At 40.0% G+C, this 23499-nt stretch overlaps 1 protein-coding gene across 4 annotated transcripts in view; it reads left to right on the top strand.

The window, feature by feature from the left end:
• EEFSEC (eukaryotic elongation factor, selenocysteine-tRNA specific) overlaps nt 1-23499 on the top strand; it is a 162906-nt gene that overhangs the window by 56042 nt on the left and 83365 nt on the right. For all 4 annotated transcript variants that reach the window (XM_080996924.1, XM_080996927.1, XM_080996925.1 and 1 more), the window contains 2 exons: nt 4034-4130; nt 7278-7442. In XM_080996924.1, coding sequence (XP_080853050.1) covers nt 4034-4130; nt 7278-7442 — 262 coding nt within the window. The remainder of the gene's footprint in view (nt 1-4033; nt 4131-7277; nt 7443-23499) is intronic.

Here is a 23499-nt window from a genome sequence, read left to right as displayed (position 1 = left end):
GGAAGTTAGACTAGCTGCCCTTTTGCCCTGCAGTTTTGTGGTTCTTATAGTTGCCAGTTTTGGCTCTTTGAGTGAGCTGCATATATTTCTACACAAAGGGCTCCTTTCTCATTCCTTTTGAATGCATGTAGGCTCTAATGAATGTATGGGGGCTGCGGATGAATGCAGAGAGGCACTTAAGGACTTCCAGTGAGTTGAACGGATTATTTGCTAAAATATTAGTGATACAATCCATGCTAACAGAGAGGCATAGCATCAAGCCAGATTCATATCATGCAGAGGACAGAAATAGGAATTGCATTCTCCTTGGCAACCGGTAGGCGACTTCATTACTGTGTACCATGAATTGTAAAGCTGGAAAGAAAGTGATGGCATTCACTCAAAGTCTCCTTGCACTGAAGCAGGATCTTCTAAATCTATATACATCTTAGACCAGGGGACGTCTAGCATTTTGACACTAGGGGTGAGAACATTTTTCACACAGGGAGCTTTTCAAGCCCCTGTAGCACTGCAACGTGGAAAGCTGCACCTGCTGAAACCGCTTTTAGGTCAATGCAAATAGTACAGTAGCCCTAATATTCAAAGTTTGGTCTTTCCTGATTTGATGGTGGGCCAGTTTGATGGTGGGCCAGTAGTTTTTCTGAACCAGTGTTTCTGCTGCTTACTGTAATGGCGCAAGGCAGGGAGGTGGCAAGGTCAGGACTGTGTTGCTGCATTGGTGGGTGTGCTGGATTGGCTGTGTCCCTATATATATTTCATTTTACAACAAACAACAAACTCTTAAAAATCAAGTTATTACATATTTCATATTTCGACTCCCTTCCCCCTCTTTCTGTGGTTCCTTATATTTATAGTATTTTTCCTCCATTTCCAAATTAAACCGATTTATTATTTAACACATATAATCAATAGTTGTTTAATATCACTGCACATATTTACATTAATCCAGCTAATGCCCTAATCTCTTTGCAATATTTTTGTAAACATTCAATAAACGATTTCCACTCTATATTAAAAACATTGCAGTCTTGATTTCTTATTCTTCCAGTCAGCTTTGTTATCTCTGCATAGTCCAATAGTTTCTGTTGTCATTCCTCTTTTGCCAGGACATTTTCTTCCTTCCATCTTTGGGAAAAATAAGATTTGAGTGGCCATGGTTGCATACATAAATTGATTTTTATATTGTTTAAGTATCTCTGGTCCCATAATTCCCCAAAGAAAAGCCTTCGGTTTCTTCATAAAAGTTGTGTCCCTGTACCATCCTGGTCTGTGGCAGCGTGTCAGGAGGGCGGCTATGTCTCACTATCTCACCACACTGGCCTCTCATGGTCTTATGGGCACAAGCTGCAGCATCCCTTGGACTCGCTCTCCCTGCTTTTTAGGTACCCGAGTTCTTCATTACCTCAAACTTTGAGGGACTTTGGTAACTTCAAAGTCCAGTTAGTGAACAAAGCACAGTTTGATCCTGGCTTGTCTGAGCTAACTACAATTTAAACTGACAAGAGGTCCCTGATTTCAGATGTAACATGGAGCTCTGGTTAATTTAACATAGAATGTGGAAGCTTTCAATCTGCTGTTCTTGTGAGTGAATGTGTGTGTTTGTGGTGGAGGGAGAGCTCATGAGCTTGCATCTTACTGCAGCTTCTGCATATAATATTAAACTGTGTCTAGATTGGCCCCATATCTGTAGATGTGGGCCTCAAATATAAGCGGCACCCCTTCCTCCAGTTTTGTGATAAGTTTGGCTGACTGGTTTATTTATTTCTGTAGCACGTCTAGCATTCCAAATGCTTCACAGTGCTTACTGTATTCTTAAAAATCCCACAAGTGTTAAATTCTCCGTTGCTTCTGTTACAGATTCAGGAGCCAAGAGATTGCGATAGGTCCAAGAGTTTATCCACTAGTGACCAGTAATTTGAACCCAGTCCTTCTAGGTCCAAGACTGCATGTCTGCAAACTCTATCTGTCAAACCCACTTTTCTTAGTGCAGATCCTGTCTATCCAATATGTCACGTCTACTTGTGTGAACGTTGATACCTCGTAGGAAGTGGAGGACAGGGGAGACATCTGAAAATCTCAGGGGGAAATGGAAATTCTCACCTCGGTTGGCCACATTTGAGGCACAAGATTAAAGCTAGCCATGTAATACTGCACCCCTTCCCCACTTCTTCTCCTCTTCCTACTCACCCTGATATATGTTTGGTGGCTCTTGTATAACTTAATATGTTTTTATAGAGTGGAACTGTAGTCTTCTTCATTTTCCAGTGTTTTAGCAAAGGTATTACTGTGAGAAGCAGGTGTTCTGATGCCACTAAAACTGGTTACAGGGGGGGAAAGTTTGTTCCCAAGGTATGCTATATGTTAATACATTTGTAAGAGCAATATGTCATGTTTTCAGCCCTTGCCTCTGAAAAAAAACACACACCAAGGCACCTAATTCAACATTAATTTATATGTATTAGGAGAGATTGCCCAAATGTATTTGGATAAAAATAATTGAATTTCCAAAAAGCTTTATGGTTAATCGCTCGAATTCTCAGTACACATTTTTATCGTCCTTTGTCCCTGGGAACCTTAGGCTTATGGCACATAAACAGAGAAAATACCTTGTATACAGGATTAGTGTTAGATAACTTCAGTGGAAGGGCAATACACTTGGGCTGTGATCCCAGTGGAGCCTGCACTGGAGCAGCTTTGAGAATCAAACTTCCCATGAACATTCTTGCTTTGTCAAAAAGTTCCCTTCCCCCAGGAACTTGCCCCTTTGAGATGAAAATCTAAGGCTTTGGAGCCTGAAAACAAAAAAGGCAAGGGACAGGCCTTTGACTCAGAAACTTCTTGCCAGTATTTGTTATGTGGCTGAAGTTGAATGCTTGCTAGAACTGAGCATTTACTGTATTTGTAACATTTTCCTGCCCCCACTTTTTATGGCAGAAAATGAGCTATTATCATTCTGTTTACTTAGGTTTTTGTCTTAAGAAGGAAAAAAGCCTTCTTTTTAAAAGTGCCAATAGTATTTGTGAGGCAAAATCTGATCGCAGGTGGAGAAGATACGTGGCAGAGGATTCAGCATCCTGAGAATGTCAGCTTTCGATTTTTAAATTCCTTCAATTGCTGATTTCAAGTTCTTCATTATATAGGCGAGTCTTATATAAATATTGCTGATTCTTGCTGAGAACCCTAAGCTGTCTGAAAGAGAAGCCATAGCAGAGCACAGACCATGTATTTTGTGTTTAGGAAGCCCAGCTCCAGTTTCTAGATTCTCTGGTTCCATACTCAGCTAGCAGGAGATGTAAAAGTTGTCTGTCTGAGACCCTGAAGAGTCAACCTGCGTTGATGATATCGTCTGAAACTTGGCTACTCCTAATTTATTACTTTCCTAGAAAGTAAGAAAGAGAAGGCAGAACGCATACAAAGACACACACTATAGCCTTGAAAAGTTCATCACTGAATATACCATGATTCCATTTGCAGGTGGAAGTGTACTGTTGCGTGATTTGCTTCCTGTTGAGTTGGCACCACTGAAAAATCAGGAAAGTGTTGTGGTTTTCCTGGTGAAAGCAGGCGGGCAGGACACATTTGCCTTGGAGTTTATGGGGCTGCTCCCTGGAACAGAACCAATGCAGTAGGATGAGGCTGGGTCAAATTAATTTTTCCCTTAGTTTCTTTGGACCAGTCCTTGGACTTGACTGGGTCATTAGCCTATACGCCAAAAATGTAAAATGTCCTTATTTAGGCACTTGCTTGGGAAATTGAGGAGGAAGGTCTGGATTGGTTAGGTGCCACTCAAACTGTATTTGGTCTAGTTATGCTTTTTTAGTTTTTTAAACATTAATTGGTTTCAGGGAATATTCAACATGTTTGTTTATATGAAATCATCGCTGGGCAGTAGGGTGTTATTACTGGAATTTTATAGTGTAGTTTATTTTCTTCTCTGAGCCACTTAGGAATGGAGTGGTCTTGAAATCTATTTTTAAAAAGAGAAGAAAAAGAAGGAGTGACTTGTCTCTGAGGTGGAATTCTCTTTTCTCAGGTTCCATGGGTGCCCTATAGTTGCCACTGCAGCAAAGCCTGGCGGACCAGAAGCTCCAGAAACAGTGACGCCGACAGGGGTTTCTGAACTAATTGAGGTATGTGTCTTGGAAATGTTGTCAGTCTGGGCATGCTACAAATCCTTGTGTCTGAAGGATAGTGTGAAATGATTTAATTGGAGGGGTGTATCTGAAGCAGTCCCTCACCAATAGAATTAGGGAATATAATTCTCTCTTAAGAATACAAGCACGGCTTGGTGGGATGAGTGAGAGGGCCTTCTCAGCTGCTGCACCCAGATTAAGAGTCACTTTGCCCTGTGAAGTGCCACTGGCCTCCTCCCTTCCTACTTCTCCTTCTCCTTCTCCTCCTCTCCTTCCTCTCTGCTGGTTAGTAAAGATCTTTTTATTCTGGCTGGATTTTTATGAGCTAGACAAGGTTTCAATGACCCCCCCCCTTTAGCTGCTGATTTTGTAATTATTTGGCACTATTTTTATGAACCTATCATTTTATAATCAGTAAGCTCCGCTGAAGTGCGTTTACACTAGAATAATAATAATAATAATTATATATTATTATTAATATATAAATAAATGTCCTGATAAATAAATGACAGAATGACGGAAACCCCAATGTTTTTCAAGTCCCAATGTTTGTCAAGTCCCATAGCCCTCTTCAAACAAAGTGGGACTGTGTTGGCTGGTTCTATCCCAACTTAGATCCGCTGTGGGAAAAGCCCTGGTGGCTATATTTGAACGCAAACACATGAAAAGGTGCTCTACACGCATGTAGGGGCTTCTGTGTGATTAAGGTCTGAACACATAAGGGTTTATGTGACACAACCTTGTGTGTACTGGACCCCTCCACTCTCCCTTGCATATGGAAGGTACTGTCAAGGGCTCAATATTGTGTGGTTTTTTAAAAATGTGCTTACTAATATTTGGAAAAACTGTCATGTTTGAATCCAAAAACTGATATTTCATCAAGGAGGAGATGGCTTTGTTTGTTTGTTTGTTTGTTTGTTTGTTTGTCTGTTAGCAAAGGCTGCAATCCTATTCATACCTTTGGTGAGAAGTCCCTTGTACTCAGCAGAACTTCCTTTTGAAGTTCTGGGTAGACACACATAGGATTTCACTGTTCAAAGTAAACATTGTAGAACTAAACTTTGAGTACTTAATAAATAAACTGAATTTTAAAACTCTTTAAAAACCAAGTTAGAAGCTACTTTATCCTAAGTCACTGCTCTATTTCTGTGACTGGTTTCCATCTTCTTCATGGTGGAAATGCCATGACTTAACTGGGTGGTCTCATGCATGTTAACTGTGTTTTGCCACAAAGTCATTCCCTGTCCTCCACGCTTCAACCATTATTTCATGATTGTCATATATGCTTGCTGATCTAGCTGTGTAAATTGTATATGTTTTCTTTGTGTATGTGTGAGAAATGGCTAGGGGTATATTCTCACAGTTTAAGGTGCCCAAATTCGCCACATGGTTTCCTCCTCTTGAAAGGCAGAAATGTAGACACAGACTTGAGATGGTGCAGATAAATTTCATTAGTTTATTCAGAGGGTTCCAGTGCAGAAAAAGACAATGCAGAGTTTTCCATGTTTCTGGCAGCAGTTTGTTTATTTATTTAAATATATTTTTTGTCCTGGTATGGTCTGCATGAGTCAGCTTTCAAATTACCACTACAATTGTATGCATAAGCTTGCAGGTATCTACCTATCAGCTTGGAGAATATCAATGACAAAATATCCTTAATTGATTAGCATGTTTTTGAGAAAAAAATGTGCATATTCCAGGTTGACCAAGCTACCTTTAAAGTAAACCATTTAGAAAGTTGGGAAGCATCTTTCCTAACTGTCTCTATTTGTCCTCTATGTAGCAGCATCTAAGTTCAGTAGTTTTCCTAAAAATGTGTCCTAAATTCTCGACCTGTAAATTTACCACCCAGGATAGTAACTTTAAAAAGAAGAGCTGTTCAGAAGGCAGTAATATATTGTCCACTTGATGCAACCATGAACTTAAAGATAACTTTGATTATAACAGAAAATGTGTGAGTTTACAATATATTTTTTCAATAAATCATGGTTGGTTATTTATTGTGACAAACTAAAATTGAAATTGGTGGTGCCTAAGACTGCCCCAAGGAATGATTTTATTTAAAATGTATAGGGCTCGGTTGTGCACTTGGAGGTTTCCTCCACCCCCATTTTTTAAGGACTACAATCATGATCTATGCATGGATCGTGGGACAAGTGCAATGGATTCATTGTGTAGTCTCCAGCAAGTCACTATTTCTTGGCCTCAGTTTACCATCCATGAAATGGAAATTCTAATGTCCCACATTTCACAGAGTAGTTAGTAGCCAAATGAGGTAAAAGCGCATTAAGTTACAGATGGGGAGTATGATGCATTTAGAAACATATGTGAGGTAGGAGGGAAATTGTGAGCTTTGACCTAGATCTCCAATTACAATAATATTAGAATGCCCAGATGAAATTTAGTGTGAGCCCTCCTGCATACTATAGATGCGTGCACCTGGATTTAAATCCCTTTGCAATCCCTTTCAACAGAGAGCCCTCCACCTTGCTTACTTGGCTCTGGATGCCTTCATGAGATCTTGAATGGTACTGCGAGATTTTCTGAAGGCCTTGTGAGACCTTCCCAGAACCCAGTAAGCAAGCCTGAGAGCTCAAAAGCTCTTTCTGCACCAGGAAAGCCAGGCATGGAAAGAGCTTTTAAGATTCCTGACTTGCACAAGCTTAATTTGTGTGATATCAGCTGGCCAGCCACCAAATGCATACAGCAAGTTGCGATCCTGCTGTAGTCACAAATTGTCCAAGGCAAAGAGAGGAGTGGATACAGGGATTTTTGAACTTTTCATGTGTGCAGCTCTTGAGAACAGGTCGGGGTATATGCATCCAGGGGACACAAGCAGTTGCTCTTCACTGTAGCGCAGCTGTGTCTGCGTTGCCTTATGGCAGGATCTTTGTCCCTGGCATTGTTTGCTAACCAAGCTGATTGTGCTGCGCCAAGTTCTTAAGGCAGAAAACTGAACTAAGCGTGCATATTCTGGGTAGCATACCCAGTTCATTTGATGTTGGCCTGCTCCAACCTTGCTGCAGGACACCTGGAATCAGAAAAAGTATATAATGGTTAAATCAGTCCTCCTCATGTTTCCTCCGTTCATGCGCGATATGACGGCTCACCAACCTATAGTGCTTCTTTTTGTATTGTGTTTAGGTCCTGAAGTCAGAGGCTTACCTACCCACAAGAGACCCATCAGGATCTTTCCTCATGGCCGTAGATCACTGCTTCTCCATTAAGGGCCAAGGCACTGTGATGACGGGAACCATTCTTTCAGGCTGTGTCAGCAATGGAGACAACGTGGAGATTCCTGCCCTCAAGGTGAGTGTATCATTTCTACCTCTAACATCTCTATAAAAGGGAATGAGAAAAACACGCAGAAGGTAAGACTGTGCTTGCTTCTCCCTCGCTTCCCGTCTCTCCATATATTTCCTAACTTACCTAGCCAACCTGTGTTGGTTTGCTTCTTGGGAATGTAACAAACCCTTTGGGAAAAACTGTATAGCACCATGCAGCGCTTAACATGGTATTGTTAAATGGAATCACGAATAATGTAATTTGCAAGGGAAATGAAAGCCGCAGGCTGGCTTCTTAAAAGGGGGAGGCACCAGAAACAAGGATATGGGAAACAGTTCAGGCAGCCAAATGGGGCAAAATCTTTGCCTGATCGTAGCAGCAGACAGAAGTGAGAAGAGAACAAATTCAGGGCATGTTTGTAGTCAAGAACATTAGGTGAACATTTTAAAATCTGCTTTCAGCGAGATTATGTGCCTGAGGACTGTGGGTTCAGTCCTTATTGGAGACATTATTTAGAAAGACACAGGAAATCACTGGGGAAAATATTTTGACAGGGGAATCAGACAACTTTAATATTCTGCCTGCTTCAGAAAAGGAGGAGACTATAAGAAAAGTGTATGGCACTGGGAAAGTGAAGAGTTAGCTGTTGCAATAAAATGTTATATGGCTTCAGCCTGTGAACAAAAGATGAACCAAAGCAGAGTAATTATTTTTCCATATATTTCCAACTGGAAATGTATATGAGCAGCTATTAGCATGGTAAAAAATGTAACATCATATCCTTTGAATGTTCAAATGTCATGGACATGGAACAAATGTATATCCTAAAACTGAACTTAAGTGTTTCCATTTATTCAGATGTAAATCTGCTTAGAATGTCACCCTTTGCAATCCAATCCTAAGCATGTTTCCTCAAAGGTGAGTCCCACTCTGTTGTAAGGGATTTACTCCCATTTTAGTGAGGATACGATTGCAGCCTTGGACCCATTGGAGATCAGCTTAGTATCCATTCCTTCCTTCATATGTCCTGAATGTTACAGATATCTCCGTTTTTGCTTTCCACCACCTCTCTCTGATTATTCTCTCTCAATCTGAATAATCTGACATTTCGAAAACTGTCTGAAAAAACCTAGTAGTCCCCTTTCTAACTTTGGAAGGTTTAGCACTGTCAGTGAATGTGAATCATGTACTGGCATTTTTATTGCTAGACAAGAAGAGAGTCATGGCTACAAAACAAGCAAAATGACTATCTTCTTTCCATTAGGGTGGAATGGAACATCAAATGTGAGACACAATAAATGAATGATAAATGGGGCTTTTCAGATATTGGGTTGAAAATCTTGTACCGTAAACCATTTGATTCTGAAATGCAGTTTTTCAGATAACCCTTTAAATATTTGTCATAATGAAAACGTTGTTTCATTAGTCTTCATTTTTGCCTAAAACTAGTAAGACTATATGGAAAAGAAGGACAGCATGGCTTGTAATGTGAAGAATGGATAAGATCAAACAGATGAGAGAGGTGTGTGTACAGTGAAACTCGGAAAATTAGAATATTGTGGAAAAGTTCATTTATTTCAGTAATTCAACTTAAAAGGTGAAACTAATATATGAGATAGACTCATGACATACAAAGTGAGATATGTCAAGCCTTTATTTGTTATAATTGTGATGATTATGGGGTACAGTTGTTTCAATCAACATGCTATAATAGAAAAGGGAATTCAAATCCTAGAGTTAAATAAAGAGATAGAAAGGCACAAGAACACCGGGGAAAAATCAAGACATCATTTCTTCATTATTAGGCAAGGTTCACTTTTATTGGGTTTGACAGCACCATTAAAAATCGAGTTGTTGTTTTGAAAAAAGGTTACATTATTGTTAGTAGTACTGATAGTAGTATTTTGCTTGTTGGCTATGTCTGTTCCTTAATTCAGGAGAGGGGAATCTGTGACCCTCTAGCTGAACTACAACTCCCATCATCCTTGACCATTAGCCATGTTGGCTGGGACTGATGGGAGTTGGGGTCCAGCAAAAGCTGGAGGTCCACAGGTTTCCCACCCCTGTTTTAGTTATGTAGAATATAATTTTAGTTAGATGTTCAGCATGCATCCAGCACTTTAGGTTTTTAGATAAGTGTGAAACCTCAATGTAAGACATGATTACATTGGGTTTCTCACGTATGCTGTGTGGAGTGCTAGGCTTGGATACCTGTGAGAGGTTATTCCGTTCACAGGTCTACAAAGTAACAGAGGAGGCAGATTTTATAACACACTCTGGATCATGACACTCCTTGACCTTTCTTTGCCCTGACCCTTTGCTAACTGAGATTGACAGCTGGTGCCCACTGGGCATTGGGGACATTGCAAAACAGCTGCTTTCCAAATTCAAGGAACCCTCCCAGCAAATAAAGTGGCATCTCGTACCTATTCTGCTAATAGACTTCGACATCTGTGACCGCTTGAACTTGCACAAAGGAGGGACAGAGCAATTAAAAATAAACAGTGACATTCTCGAACGCCCATACTTTCTGATTGAGGTTGAGAACGCCAGCAGCACACAGATTCCTTTACACTGTTGCCTATGTAAATTGCCATCTGGGGTTGATTATTGGAACTGCAACAAGAGAAGTGTGTGTGTGTGTGTGTGTGTGTGTGTGTGTGTGTTGGCTAAAATGTTTGACGCAGCAAACCATTCTCCAATGAGGCCATTTAATACTATTTGCTCAACAGTACTTGAAATCCATCTTGAAGAGCATGAGCCTAGGATTTGTGCTTTGAAAATGTGGTGGTAACACATTTCTGACTGGCCTTTGGGATTACCTTAATGATAATTAAGGTATTTAATTTGCCACATATCCAACTTAATAAACTGGAGGAGCATACATGATGTGACACAACTGCTGTCTTTTTAATAATAAAGTTTTGGAATGAGGATATCGAATATTGTGTTCCCTCCCCCTTTCTTGAGTCGTGGCAAAAAGAAAGAATTTGCCCATTACTCCAGTCATTTAAAAAACTTGGGAGCAAACTCCTAAGCAGAAAACTGAGTTGTCATCATTATCTTTATTTTATAGGCTAGGAAGCAATGTTGTTACAGGAAGCTGCTGTAAAGGTAGATTTGTATGCCTTCAACCGGATTAGTTGAAAGCTATGTTTTCTCTCTTTCTCACTCCTGTACAGCCCAGTAGGCAATCTGTTGGTGACCCTTCTAGCACTTTCTAGGACACATCATAGAATCATAGAATTGTAGAGTTAGAAGGGAACCTGAGGATCTTCTACTGTAGTTCAATCCCTTGTGATGCAGGAATCTCAACTAAAACATCCATGGCAGATGGCTATCCAACCTCTGCTTAAAAACCTCCAAGGAAGGAGAGTCCACCTTCCCAGGGACTCTGCTCCACTCTTGAACAGCTCTTTCTGTCAGAAGGTTCATCCTGACGTTTCTTTTGCCGTGGCCGATAGATGGGACTTTATTTTCACAGCATTGTCTTGCTGTCTGTGCTGTTGCTACTTCTCATAAGAAAGAAGTGGTTAAAGCAGGATAATGGATGCAAGAAGTAAAGAATGGCAGCACTAGATAGTACAAAAGCAAAACTGACAGGTGAATCTTTGAACACATTGAGTTTGTGGGAGGGGGTTATTGGTTTGTTTCTGTTTTTATTATGTGTTTGTGTTCTCATTTTATATTTTTATGTTGTGAACTGCCCTGTGATCTTTGGATGAAGGGCGATATACAGATTTAATAAATAGCAACAACAACAATTGATGCCTATGAATTGCCCGCGGTTGCTGTTTATATTCTTGGCTTGATAAAACATGCCAAAGCACAGTCTATATAGAATTGATTTTATGGATGACCTACAATGCTGCTGCTTGCATAACAGCACTTCTGCCTGTCTTCCCTTCCTCCCCCCATGCACCCCTAAAATATGTTCTGGAAGCCTGGATCAGATTTTGGGGCACACCAGCAGGGTATAGGCAGAGAAAATTATGCCCAGTTGCACACATGGAAATCTGTTGTGCATTTACTCAATCATTGTTGGATGACACCTATATAGATGTTATACCACAACAGAAAATGAGAGAAATAATTTATAACCCATGTAATACAGTAGTTTTAGAAACATCGAATTCCAGCACTAAAACGGTTTTCCTGACCTGGAAGGAACAACTTCCTTTTATTACATATTAACTCAATAAGCTGCTCAGGTAAAGGAGACAAAACCAAACTGTGTCTTTGAAGTATCTGTAGGCAAGGTCTTGTCACTGCTGCAACCATTTGAACTGAGTCAGGAAACTAATTGGTAGCTACTACAGTTGGGCCGGAATTGATGTACGGTAGTATGTTCAGACCCTGATGTTGGGAAAGATTGAGGGCACAAGGAGAAGGGGACGACAGAGGACGAGATGGTTGGACAGTGTTCTCGAAGCTACAAACATGAGTCTGACCAAACTGTGGGAGACAGTGGAAGACAGGAGTGCCTGGCGTGCTCTGGTCCATGGGGTCACGAAGAGTCGGACACGACTAAACGACTAAACAACAACAAGTATGTTCAGACCTTCTGGTCCCAGTTAATAATCTAGCTGCTGAATTCTTCACTGGCTGTACTTTCAGAACTGTCTTCAAAGGAAACCCCATGTATAATGGAGCTGAATGTATACACTAGTGGCCAAAATGGTAGAAACCTTTTGGGAAAAGTGTATTTTCAAGGTTTGACGGCTCTTAAAAACCTTTTTTTTGGGGGGGGGGAGCAATAGCATAAAATTATATATCAGTGGAAAGATAATTTAATGAAGAATGTAATGCAACAAAGTTTGTTCAGTTATCTGTATTCTATCAAAAGTTACAGCCAAATAACAATAAAAAGGAAGCACAACTTGCTTAGGTTGATATGCAGTAGCTTTCCTTCATTTGAATGTAGCCAATGAGCACGAGTGTTTAGAGAGCCAATCAGGTGTCATACTGTTTTGGGAATGATCCATTCAGGTCACAGTAGGATTCAGCTATTGGTGTTACAGTAACTCAGTGCTGCTGAGGCCACTTGTACCTCCAGTGACAGTAGTGGATTCAGAAGGACCCCCAAGCTGCTCACCTGCTCCTTTAGTAGGGAGTGCAACTCCTTCCTGATCAGGTCGATTCCTTAATATTTATTCCTTTTGTCAGGATATGTAGAGATTTCTGTTGAAATATGTGGTATATAAATTAAATAAACATGTAAGAGGATGGGAGGAACAAAGGTTGTGGATGGGCGCATAATGTAACCAGCTTAGAGCTGGGGGCAGGGTGAGTCCGTAGAGACCTTAAGTACTGCTTTCATGCTTAAAGCACACACTTTAAGAAGGTATGCTATGACCTTAAGAGAAATAAGCCCACCTTAAGTGCCAAGTTGTTGGGGTTTTTTTATAAAAAAGTTATTAAATAATTAGAGTAGTTGTGGGAAGTACGGTAGTCTTCACTGGTAAGAGTGAAACAAATGTTGGAAAGCCGACTTATGTGTGGAGCTCAAAACATTAATTCCAAGAGAATAAAGACTTTTCTTAAGTCCAAGAATTATACTAATTACCACAGATTTATGTACTATAGTTGTATAATAATGATAACAACAACAACAATAAATTCAGAACCACACGTTAGTGAGGGTTGCAGCTCATAGCAGCTGTTTGCAAATTACAATCAAGTGGCTTGGAAAAGCAGTCATGACCCTCTGTGTCCCCTTCTCCTCAACTTTAACTAAAAAAAATCCATTAGGATTCTGACTTCTTAGTTCCCGTGCAAGATCGCTCCCTTTTAAAAGAACATTTGTCCAGAATTACTTTGGTCTTGGACATAAGCCTGTTAATGAGGCTGAAGGAGGGAAACCCACTATAGTCAATTTTATGATAGTTTTATTTTGGTTTGCCTTAATCTGTACCATTTTCATAGTGCACCACACACACACACACACACAACTATGAGCAAATCCAGTCAGGCTTGCAGTTATGATGCACTGGAGGCTGTTCAAACTTAATGACAAACATATTCCAGTTCAGAGATGTGCCCATCCTGGCAACCTAATACAACATGTCTGTGCCAATGTGTTTACTTTCCTCCTGGCAAACAGTCAGTGTGTGACTCTGTTCCTACAGAATGGTTGGCATGCAATGTCCTAGGCACTTACTTGTTGGTGCAACAGATCTGAAGATACGGCTATAAGTAAAACTTTTTTTTTTTTTAAAGGGGGGGGGATCTGGAGCTCCCTTTGTTGCAAGTGTTTAAAGAATAAGATCGCAGCATGCCAAGAACTTCTCTTGCACAGGCCCCGTTGAAATGAACATGTTTCCCGAGATCGTGGTTATGCTCTTGCGCCACTCCCATTTGTTTCAGTAAGGTTTGTTCTGTTCCTTGTGTATTGTGCTCTGTGAGTTTTTCAGATCTCTTGTTTGTGGAAAGTTCATTGGAAGGTTCTGATGCAAGTAGCTCTTTAGAAGCTTCTTTTTATTTTACCCTCATTATTTTGGTATATTTTTCAGCCATTGTTTTGTTGAAATGCTGTGAAGTGGAAGCCAGCTCATCAGATCTATTGGGTGGAAGAAACTAATGGATGAACAGGAGAGCTTAACATCTAGGGAAGAGTAAATTTCACACCTAGTTAAAATTATGAATACACTTTTAAGTAATTGTTGGTTCATTTCCTTTAATTGCCTCTCAATTTCTGGGTTGAGGTGATCAGATTAGGCCGGGCACATTCTTTACATAAGCAAAGCATGCAAGACTTGGCAGGTGATTGGACATAATTTCTTTTCCAGATGAAGATGGTATTCCTTATCTTGGTTTGCGTGACATGCTAAGTCAAGGCTTGGCTTAGCGAAACCGTGTTGAGTGAGTGTGCTCCCAGAGACAAGCTCTCTTTGCTCTCCCCTGGTCCCTTTTTTTTGCTTCTAAACTACATTAAGCCGAGGTTTGCCTTAGCATATTGTCCTTACCAGGGCTTATGGTTAAGCTTTCTTCTCACTAACCATAAGCTGTATACAACCTTGTGTACAACTCCTGAGCCAGACCTTAGGGGTGAAGCAAAGTGGTTGCAAGCCTGCCTTCAGGAGCTCACTGGCCTCTCCTGGTATAAGTTGTAGCTTTATGTCCCATCATTCAGAGACCAGAGAATTCACCTACGACTTTCCACAACCACGTGACTCACTTTTCCCTTAGCGCCGATTAAAACCTTCTGTGTTAATTAAATCATTGATCACTGTTAAAATAATAATCAAGATAGGAAATATATTGTATAACAATACCTGCCTCATCTTGACTTACAACGAAGTGCCCTGCATTTGTGCTGCGTGTGAGATATAAATGAGCATAAAACGAAATTGAGATTAGCGCTTTGAGCTTTGGGGAAAAGTCGTATCGTTTGTGACTGTTGTGTCCAGCATCTGAACCTTGTAAGTCAGGTACAGCATTTCTTTTCCCATGGATAGTTATGTCTAAGGGGTGCCCTTGCCTAATTAATGTGATTTAGGAGCGGGGCTGGTTTGAAGGATGTGTTTCACTCAGGGCCAGGTTCAGGTATGGAACGGGAGAGCTACATAATACACATACAGATAGTTTGTTTCTTTTTCTTGGTCAGAGGAGAAGGAAAGAAAGAAAGCCAGAGGGAGCACTGCCAAGCTGAGCACCACTAATATGAACCATACGTTGCATCTCCTGTGCTTGTGTATTTAATGTGATCCTTTCAAGCAGGAGAGTGGCCTGGTCACTGCTGTTTTATTAACTCTTCATATGGTAAATTTGAAAACAACTGCGTGTCTTAATTCCAGAGTTTTTGCCTGCTTTTAGCTGCAGTCTGCTTCATAAAACGAGTGTGGAGAATCCTTTTTAAAGCAGCTTGATGGCCAGGCTGTCATTAATAATAGTGGACCATTCTCAAGAACATGCATGTTTTCCTCTTGGGGTTCACACACAGTTTTTCCTAACAGATTTAGATGCCTCCCCTCCCACATATCCATTAGCAAATAGTTGGGTCCTGTTACAGCAAACTGCAAGGAAAGTGATCCTAATTGCAAAGAAGTTTGGATTGGAGGTGGCACTTTTATTTGTTTCATGCACAAGTAGGAGCAGTGTGCAGTCAGAGAGGCTTCCAAAATTCTCTCCTGCCAAATTTATCTTTGATTTAACAGTTCCAATTTTATTATCCCTGTTTAGGAAGTGGCACTACTGTGCTTAGTCTCCACCATTCTTTGGGAATTGATATCTGGAATTTGAAAAGATTGTTGCCCATCCATTGCATGCCCTTCTGTTCTTTTCTCTTTGCTTTGCATTTGGTTAAGCACAAGTAACCGGGCATTTATTTATTTATTATTTTTAAAGTGTGTTCCCCTTCCCCCGAGCATGTGCTCTTGCACAATATTGCACCGGCATTCCTTTTAATTGATTGAAAGATCCCAATGCCTTAGTTTCTGTATTAGTTCAGATTCTAATGACCAACATTCACTGTTATTTTAAAGGTGCAAACACAGCTCATTTTTTAAATAGGAAGCATTTGGGTGAATCATTCCATTCTAAATTCCGTTCTACCTTTCCGTTCTACCCATTCCGTTCTACCTCTGCTGTCCGGAGATGATATGGCTCTGAATACCAGTTTGTGGGACTCACAGAAGAGCAGAGTGCTGTTGCTTGTAGACTTCCTACAAGCTTGCCACTGTGTGAACAGGGAGCTGGGCTAGATGGGTCATGGTTTGATCATATGCTTTTTTGTTTTTTATATAAAAAAAGACGATTCCAGCGCTGGAGTGAGGAGTGACTTCATTGCAGTTAATCTTCCCTTATGTGGTCCCCCAGGCCTTGGCCAGTTAGTGGTGGTTGGACGTGACCCAGTGCCTCTCTTCCTAACACTACCCTATTCCTAGATTTGCAGCATCACGCAGGGCATAAGTCTCCCGGATAGGAGTTTCCAAGGCTCATCCCAAAACCTATATGTAGTGGAAGGACTGCGAGGCTTGTGAAGTATTAATGAAGGGGGCTTCTGAGCATGTGCATTAATTAGAGGAAAATGTGCAGAAGATGTTTGTCCTTGAGCTCCAGGACTTCTACTTAAAAACTAAACACTAGAGAAGGAGGGGGCACTGAGACAGAGTCTCAGAAAGCAAGTTCTTCACTGTGGGAAAAGTTTGATTTCATTCAGGGATTTTACATCTCTGATTAGAAGTCTTACAGTATCATGGAGAGTCATAGACCACTCTTTTATCAATATGTATGCAAACTTTTGGTATCACCAGAGATTTGCAATCATTTGAGAATTTTATATCTATTGGTTTCAAAGGCCTACTCTCAAATGTGTATAATATTCTGACCTAGATGAGCAGAAATCCAAAGCTTTCCCAAATAATAGCTTTAAATACAGAAACATCTGAACTGTTGACTGCGTACTAAAGAAATCATAGGCTGCAACTCCCTGTGAGAGGAGGCCATAGTTGGCACAATGAGATTATAACATTATATAGGATTGTGCTGTTGGTTGATCATATTAGTTTTAGTCAATAACTGACGATTGAAGCACAAACCCCCCTTTTACTGTTTTTTTTTTTTGTCCATGCATGTGTTGTAACATCTTAAAGGCATTCCTTCCTATATGAGAGAAAATGGGCAATGCCTTTTTTAAGAGGGCCCTTGTCATCTGCAGTTTTTTGCATTTTAGCAACATTGGTTAAAATAATTTCGTGGCCAGTTAAATGTGGTGCCTAATTAACTAGCAGACAGCTTTTAAAAACTGATGGAATTTGCACCCCAAATTACAGAAAAAGCACCAGCTATAAATAAAATCTGTAATTACTATTCCAGTGTGTGTGTGTGTGTGTGTGTGTGTGTGTGTGTTTGTGTGTGTGTGTGTCTGTGTGTGTGAACACAAGGATCCAAAGAGTGAGTTAGGGGCGTGGGAATATCCAGTAGTAGTTTTGAAGGGGGGTGGATTAATACCAGGCCTCTGTTCTATAGCACAATGTATTATTGAAAGCTTTTTAATAGCAGTTTTTCATGCGGCATGGAAGAACCATTGTTCAAAAAACTTCTTGCGTACAGACAAGTTATTACATGGTTGTGATAGATGCTGGTGCCGTAACTCTTCCAAAGTTGATGTTTATTCAGTGCATTAAGATATGGCTATATATGGTGGGTTAATGCAACAACGAATATGGTTTGAGGTTGTGTCTAATGCTGGTAACATTCAGGATTGAAATTATGGACCCCAAGTTACTCATCTCCATTAATTTAATTGTGTCTACTCTTGAGTAGCACCAGCATTAGATACAACCCTTGGAAATTACTGTTACTTCTCTAGTTGCATTATGGTTATAGCTGAAATGAATACTGGCAAATTTTCTAATTTTGATAGTGAATTTGAGTAATTTTGAATTAAAAATTTAACTTTTGATTTTGTGAAATGTTAACCTGAAAATTAGAGTGTGAATGCTTTAACTAATTAGCATCTCTTGATTGTTTGATAGGCTTCAAATGTGAACTTGCATGAGCTGTCAACTGTCAAATTATTATTCTGTTTTAACAAACTAGAATAATAATTATTGATACACCTTTGCATATCAGTTATCAGCTGTAGGTTATCCAATATTAAAACCAAATACTAGTGGGGCTCAAATACAGACATAAATTCTCCAGGTTATTTGAACATGCAGAGAATGTGTGGAGATTTATTATCATAATTTGCAATTATTATTTTTTTAGGGAAAATCATTATATGATCATATAAAAGCACATTTAAAGTTTATGTGAATCACATATTTTGGAGCAATATCAAAAGGAAGGAAGAAAAGAAATTAAATTCCACATTTTATCAGTAAAAAAGTGATAAGTTTGTAAACAATGTCTTCATTTTGTTCTAGTGCTTTAGTGTACAACACAAAGCCTGTCGTTCTAGTCTTTGGGTAATCTTTATTCAACATTTTGCAGAAAGACAAGTAAACCATGAACACTTGGTATAGATAGTGTTAATATTCAATAAATACGGATAAAAGATTGAAGAGCAGACACATATCCAATACTTGGCAGTGAAGAAGACCATTCTCTCTTATTGGTTTTTACCTCTGCAATTTTTTTTTGGCCACATCTGGTTTGTTCCATGTTACCTGCTGGGTTACCAGGCTAAGGTTAATTAAGTTGTCCCTTTGAAGCCCTTCTGCTGTGCAGTAGTACACTCTTTGGAAGAGGTGGGGCAGACTGTTTCAGTAAATGTTTGCCCCTTGAGAACTATAATCTGTTGGTTTGGTTTGGTTTGGTTTGGTTTGAACTGAAGCTGAGACATGAAGTTATCTAGTGAAACTTTCAATCAAGACTCATTGATGTTCTGCTAATGGAACAATACTTGGATGATTTGAAATAGCATATTATGTATTGAGAGCATTGAATAAATGGTAGCAAACCATTTTAGTATACTTCTTTCTTAGTCCAGTAACATGGTTTGCTACCAGTTTGTTCCATGCCCCTAAACTCTAACCTGCAAAAGTATTTGCATTTGACTAGGATGTCAGGTTCACATCCTAGTATCACTATAATATCCAGGCCCCAACCAAAGATCATAGCTAGCACTTGGAATTGTGCTTGGAAGTGGACTGGTGGAAGTCAGTGAAGATAAAGGAATATTGTATTTCTGAGCACAATTCAAAGTGTTGGTGCTGACCTTTAAGGCCCTAAATGGCCTTGGCCCATTATACCTGAAGGAGCTTCTCCACTCCCATCATTCAGCCCGGACACTGAAATCCAGCTCCGAGGGCCTTCTGGCGGTTCCCTCATTACCAGAAGCAAGGTTACAGGGAACCAGGCAGAGGGCCTTCTCGGTAGTGGCGCCCGCTCTGTGGAACACTCTCCCACCAGATGTCAAGGAAACAAACAACTATCTGACTTTTAGAAGACATCTGAAGGCAGCCTTGTTTAGGGAAGTTTTTAATGTTTGATGTTTTATCATGTTTTTAATCTGTTGGGAGCCTCCCAGAGTGGCTGGGGAGGCCCAGCCAGATGGGTGGGGTATAAGTAACATATTATTATTATTATTATTATTATTATTATTATTATTAAAGGTGCATGCTCCATAAAAAGGCCCAGCCATAAATCTCCTTAGCCCATGCTATTTTTCAGGGGGTGCTCAAGAGTATGCAGTACCAGCACCTCTTTTTTGTTGTTAAAAAGTGTGGCACTTACTGTAACAATTTCATGGTGAGTACTGGCACCTAGTTTTCTAAAAAGAAGCTCTGCCCTTAGCTCCTGTGTTTTGCACCACTGATGGTGAGTGATGGCAGCCTAGCCCAGTGGACAGTGTGGGATCCATCAGTGGCCCCCTAAACCCACTGCAGACAGACATAGCAATGGTTATTAGGTGTGATAGCTAAATGAAGACCTCATGCTCAGGAGCATGTGTGCGTGAGTACCATTATCTGTGAGGGAGGGGCAGCACTGGGGGATGCCACTTTTGGAAATAGCGGAATAATTTTTGATCTAATTTAGTGTGACATTTCTTATAATCCCACATAACAGAGAAGACAGCAAATGCAGGTTTGCAGTGAGGTGCTCACTTGGTTGTCTGTGGGGAGTAAGAATTGTGTGAAGGTCAGCATGTGATGTGGAAGCCAGTTCTCTGTTCTAGCTGAATTTCTGTCTCTTTATGGATACAAGTCAGCTAAGGTCAGGGCATGGCTCACTTACAGGTCCTAGCCACCAGTTGAAAACCAGGAGTCTTTTTTTTCCATCAGAGGCCTGCTTCTAATTTTATTTATTCCACAGAGATTTGTTTTGTAAGTGCTTTGGAAAAAATAATAATACCGTGATGGTCACATGATCATTTCATAAAGTCATTTTAAAGGTGTGAAACCATGAAGTTGCTTGAGTTTATACCTTCATTGCAGCTTCCTTCAGTTAAGGTTTGTTTATACAAGCAGCTATTATGAGATAACCAGCTATTAACTCATTTCAATCTGGTGTTTTGTTCAGTGATTAAGGGGTTATTTAGAGATAACCTAGTCAATCACTAAATAACCCTTTAATCAACTTAAAAACCAGCAGAAAGAGGAGAGTATAAATATACAGTATAAGAGAGCAAAAATATGAGAAGTTATAACGTGAGCTTATGTAAGCTAACAAAAGAAGTTTACATTGAATTCCATAGCAAAAATGGAAGCTAGTTAAAGGAAGAATCAAGAGAAATATTAATAAGATGAGATGAAGAATTCAAATTCAAATACAACAGTTAGGTAGACCCCATAAAAGGAGATTGCAAGAATCAACTCTTGGTAGTGTAAGAGAATTGAGCAATATTTTTGTGGTATCAAAAGGAATGGCAGCTTGGTGAATGTTTACCAGTTGGTAATGACTAAGATTTAACTGTAATTTCAGTCAAAGAGAGTTTCCAAATTATGAACTTGTGATGAACTTGTGAAGAGAGGACAAATAGGAAGGGTCAGAAAGAGAACTATGAGGGACAAATCAAAAGTTAAGTTTATATGATTTAAAAAAACCTGAAGGGTTCTGCAAAGATACAGTTGTAAAACAGGTGGATATATTAAGTAATGAAAAAGACAAGCCTGTGCTGGAGAGATACAGTTGTAGATTATAGGCATTAAAATAATTGACATTAAACTAACAAAGAGTGGGAGGCAAAGGAAGAAAACAAAAAAGGGCAAGAACAGAATCTATTGGAACGCCATTCCAAGAGACATCATTAACAGAAACAATAAAATAACATATTTTGTTTTATATGGCTCTGCCATCAGTAGATCTCCATTTTTATTTCCCAGCTCTGTTGACTCTGAAGCTTCTTAATTCAATTTAGGATTAGTCTTTTATTTCTTGCCTTGTGGTAGGTCTCATTGTAAAATGTGAACAACACTGATCCTCCTTGACAACTTGGTATGTGATTTAAGTATTTTAATATTGGTGAGATGCACCGATACTAAAGAAATAATAACTTTTATGGTTGTGTCGTAAAACATGTCTGCATTTTGTTTTGTTGCAATATTTTTTACTTTGGAAAAGGGCACTAAAGAGAAATTGGAAGAGAAATAGTTTTATGTTTCAACGTTGTTACTACTTCCGAACATTTTCCACAGTATTAAAATCTTACTCAGATTGCTGTACAAATAGGAGGAGAATTTCCCCACCCCGCTCCAAAGTCAGTCTGTTTTAAAGTGAATTGCAGAAATATGAACCTAAAAGCGATAGTTTTATCACACCGACCCCTCACAATCAGCTACGTACCGGATTACTTTGTCTAAATCTCTGTTAAAATAGGAGTAGTGTGCTACAAGCACATGATTGAATAAAGTGCCTGCAGTTCAGATTGCACCAAATGATTCAAAACATAGTAGGCAAAATTTGGAAGAGAACTGCAAGCCCCACCTTCCCTTTCCACCACTCCAACATTTGGGAGCTTGTCCTTTTCTATCAGTATCCTCACTTGTTCCTGGTGCCGCAAAGGATGTAGTGGTGGAGGGAGAACACTTTTGATGGAGGGGACCCCCCCCCCTTTGTAACAGTAGGTAACAACCAGAAATGCCCACCCTCAAAAAATTATTCTTTAATTTTTCATGTGGTTTCTGTGCTCTGTGTTTTTGGAGTCTGGGAATTTAAATCTCTAATAGGAAATTGTTTTAAAATTCCAACAAAAAACTTCTTTTGGGTGGCCAGGGCAATGACACCAGTGGCTTTAGGGTGAACAGGCCTATGTTCTCTATCATCAGTTATCTTTTCTGATGCACATGCAGGGAGCAGGTGGCACCCCGACTTGGATTTTGAAAAATTGATGCTGCAGTACTGAAATAAAGTAAGCTACAACAGATTATTTAAAAATACATTTTTGGAGTTCTCGCACAAATTTGCCTTAGATTTTTTAAAAAAAGTTTTGTTAGAAACAGATCTTTCATTAGGAGTGAAATACTGGAATTGATTTAAGTGGTGGCCTCGTGTGTCTGTATTGAAATAACGGGGGAAATAGACATTTGTAAGTTATGAAGTGCAGCCGTGTAAATAGCTGGCCTGAGCATCATGTGACTCAGCCAGGGTGGTCAGATGAACTACGGGGAACCCACAGAAGCACCATGCTGTCAGAATAAAGGTATATAAAAAGGGGGGATTCGTATGTTGAATAAAAACTTGGGCCAGGGAGGAGCTCTTGTCCTGGCTATTGTGATTGAGCTGCCATGCAGAGACCCTGTGGTGCACAGCTGCATAAGAAAGTGAGGAGATTTTTAAGCTAAGCATATCTTTGGGTGCAAGCAACACCTTTGGGGGTTGGCTAATCTCCAGTATTATTGCTGTTCTTCAACATGTCAGAGGAATTCACTTCACAGTAAAGTGATACAGAGGCTTCTCTGTGGAGGCACCCCAACTGCTTCTGGAAGTATGTTTGTCACCCACATTGACACTTTCAGGCATCAACTGACGATTCATTGGAACACGAATGGGATCTGGAATCCTATATTAGTAATTTTTGTCTGTGTTATGTATTACCTATTTTTTGGTACGAAGCTTTATATGTCTCAATTTATTGTTTTGCAGTTGGTTGCATTTTGTTGTTGTTGTTGTTTAGTCGTTTAGTCGTGTCCGACTCTTCGTGACCCCATGGACTAGAGCACGCCAGGCACTCCTGTCTTCCACTACTCATGCTGGTAGCTTCGAGAACACTGTCCAACTATCTCGTCCTCTGTCGTCCCCTTCTCCTTGTGCCCCCCATCTTTCCCAACATCAGGGTCTTTTCCAGAGAGTCTTCTCTTCTCATGAGGTGGCCAAAGTATTGGAGCCTCAGCTTCACGATCTGTCCTTCCAGTGAGCACTCAGGGCTGATTTCCTTAAGAATGGATAGGTTTGATCTTCTTGCAGTCCATGGGACTCTCAAGAGTCTCCTCCAGCACCATAATTCAAAAGCATCAATTCTTCGGCGATCAGCCTTCTTTATGGTCCAGCTCTCACTTCCATACCACTATATATTTCCATTTTTAATGAACCATGGCTTATTATTAATGAACCACTGTGTCTGAGTGAATCACTCCCAATTTACTCCTCCCCACTTGTCATGAGATGTTCACCCTAAACCAAGTAACATGGTTTG

This window comes from Podarcis pityusensis (assembly GCF_964106645.2).
Source record: "Podarcis pityusensis genome assembly, chromosome: 2".
NCBI lineage: Eukaryota > Metazoa > Chordata > Lepidosauria > Squamata > Lacertidae > Podarcis > Podarcis pityusensis.
Note: the sequence above shows the minus strand (reverse complement) of the source record. Positions and strands in the feature narration are given on the sequence as shown.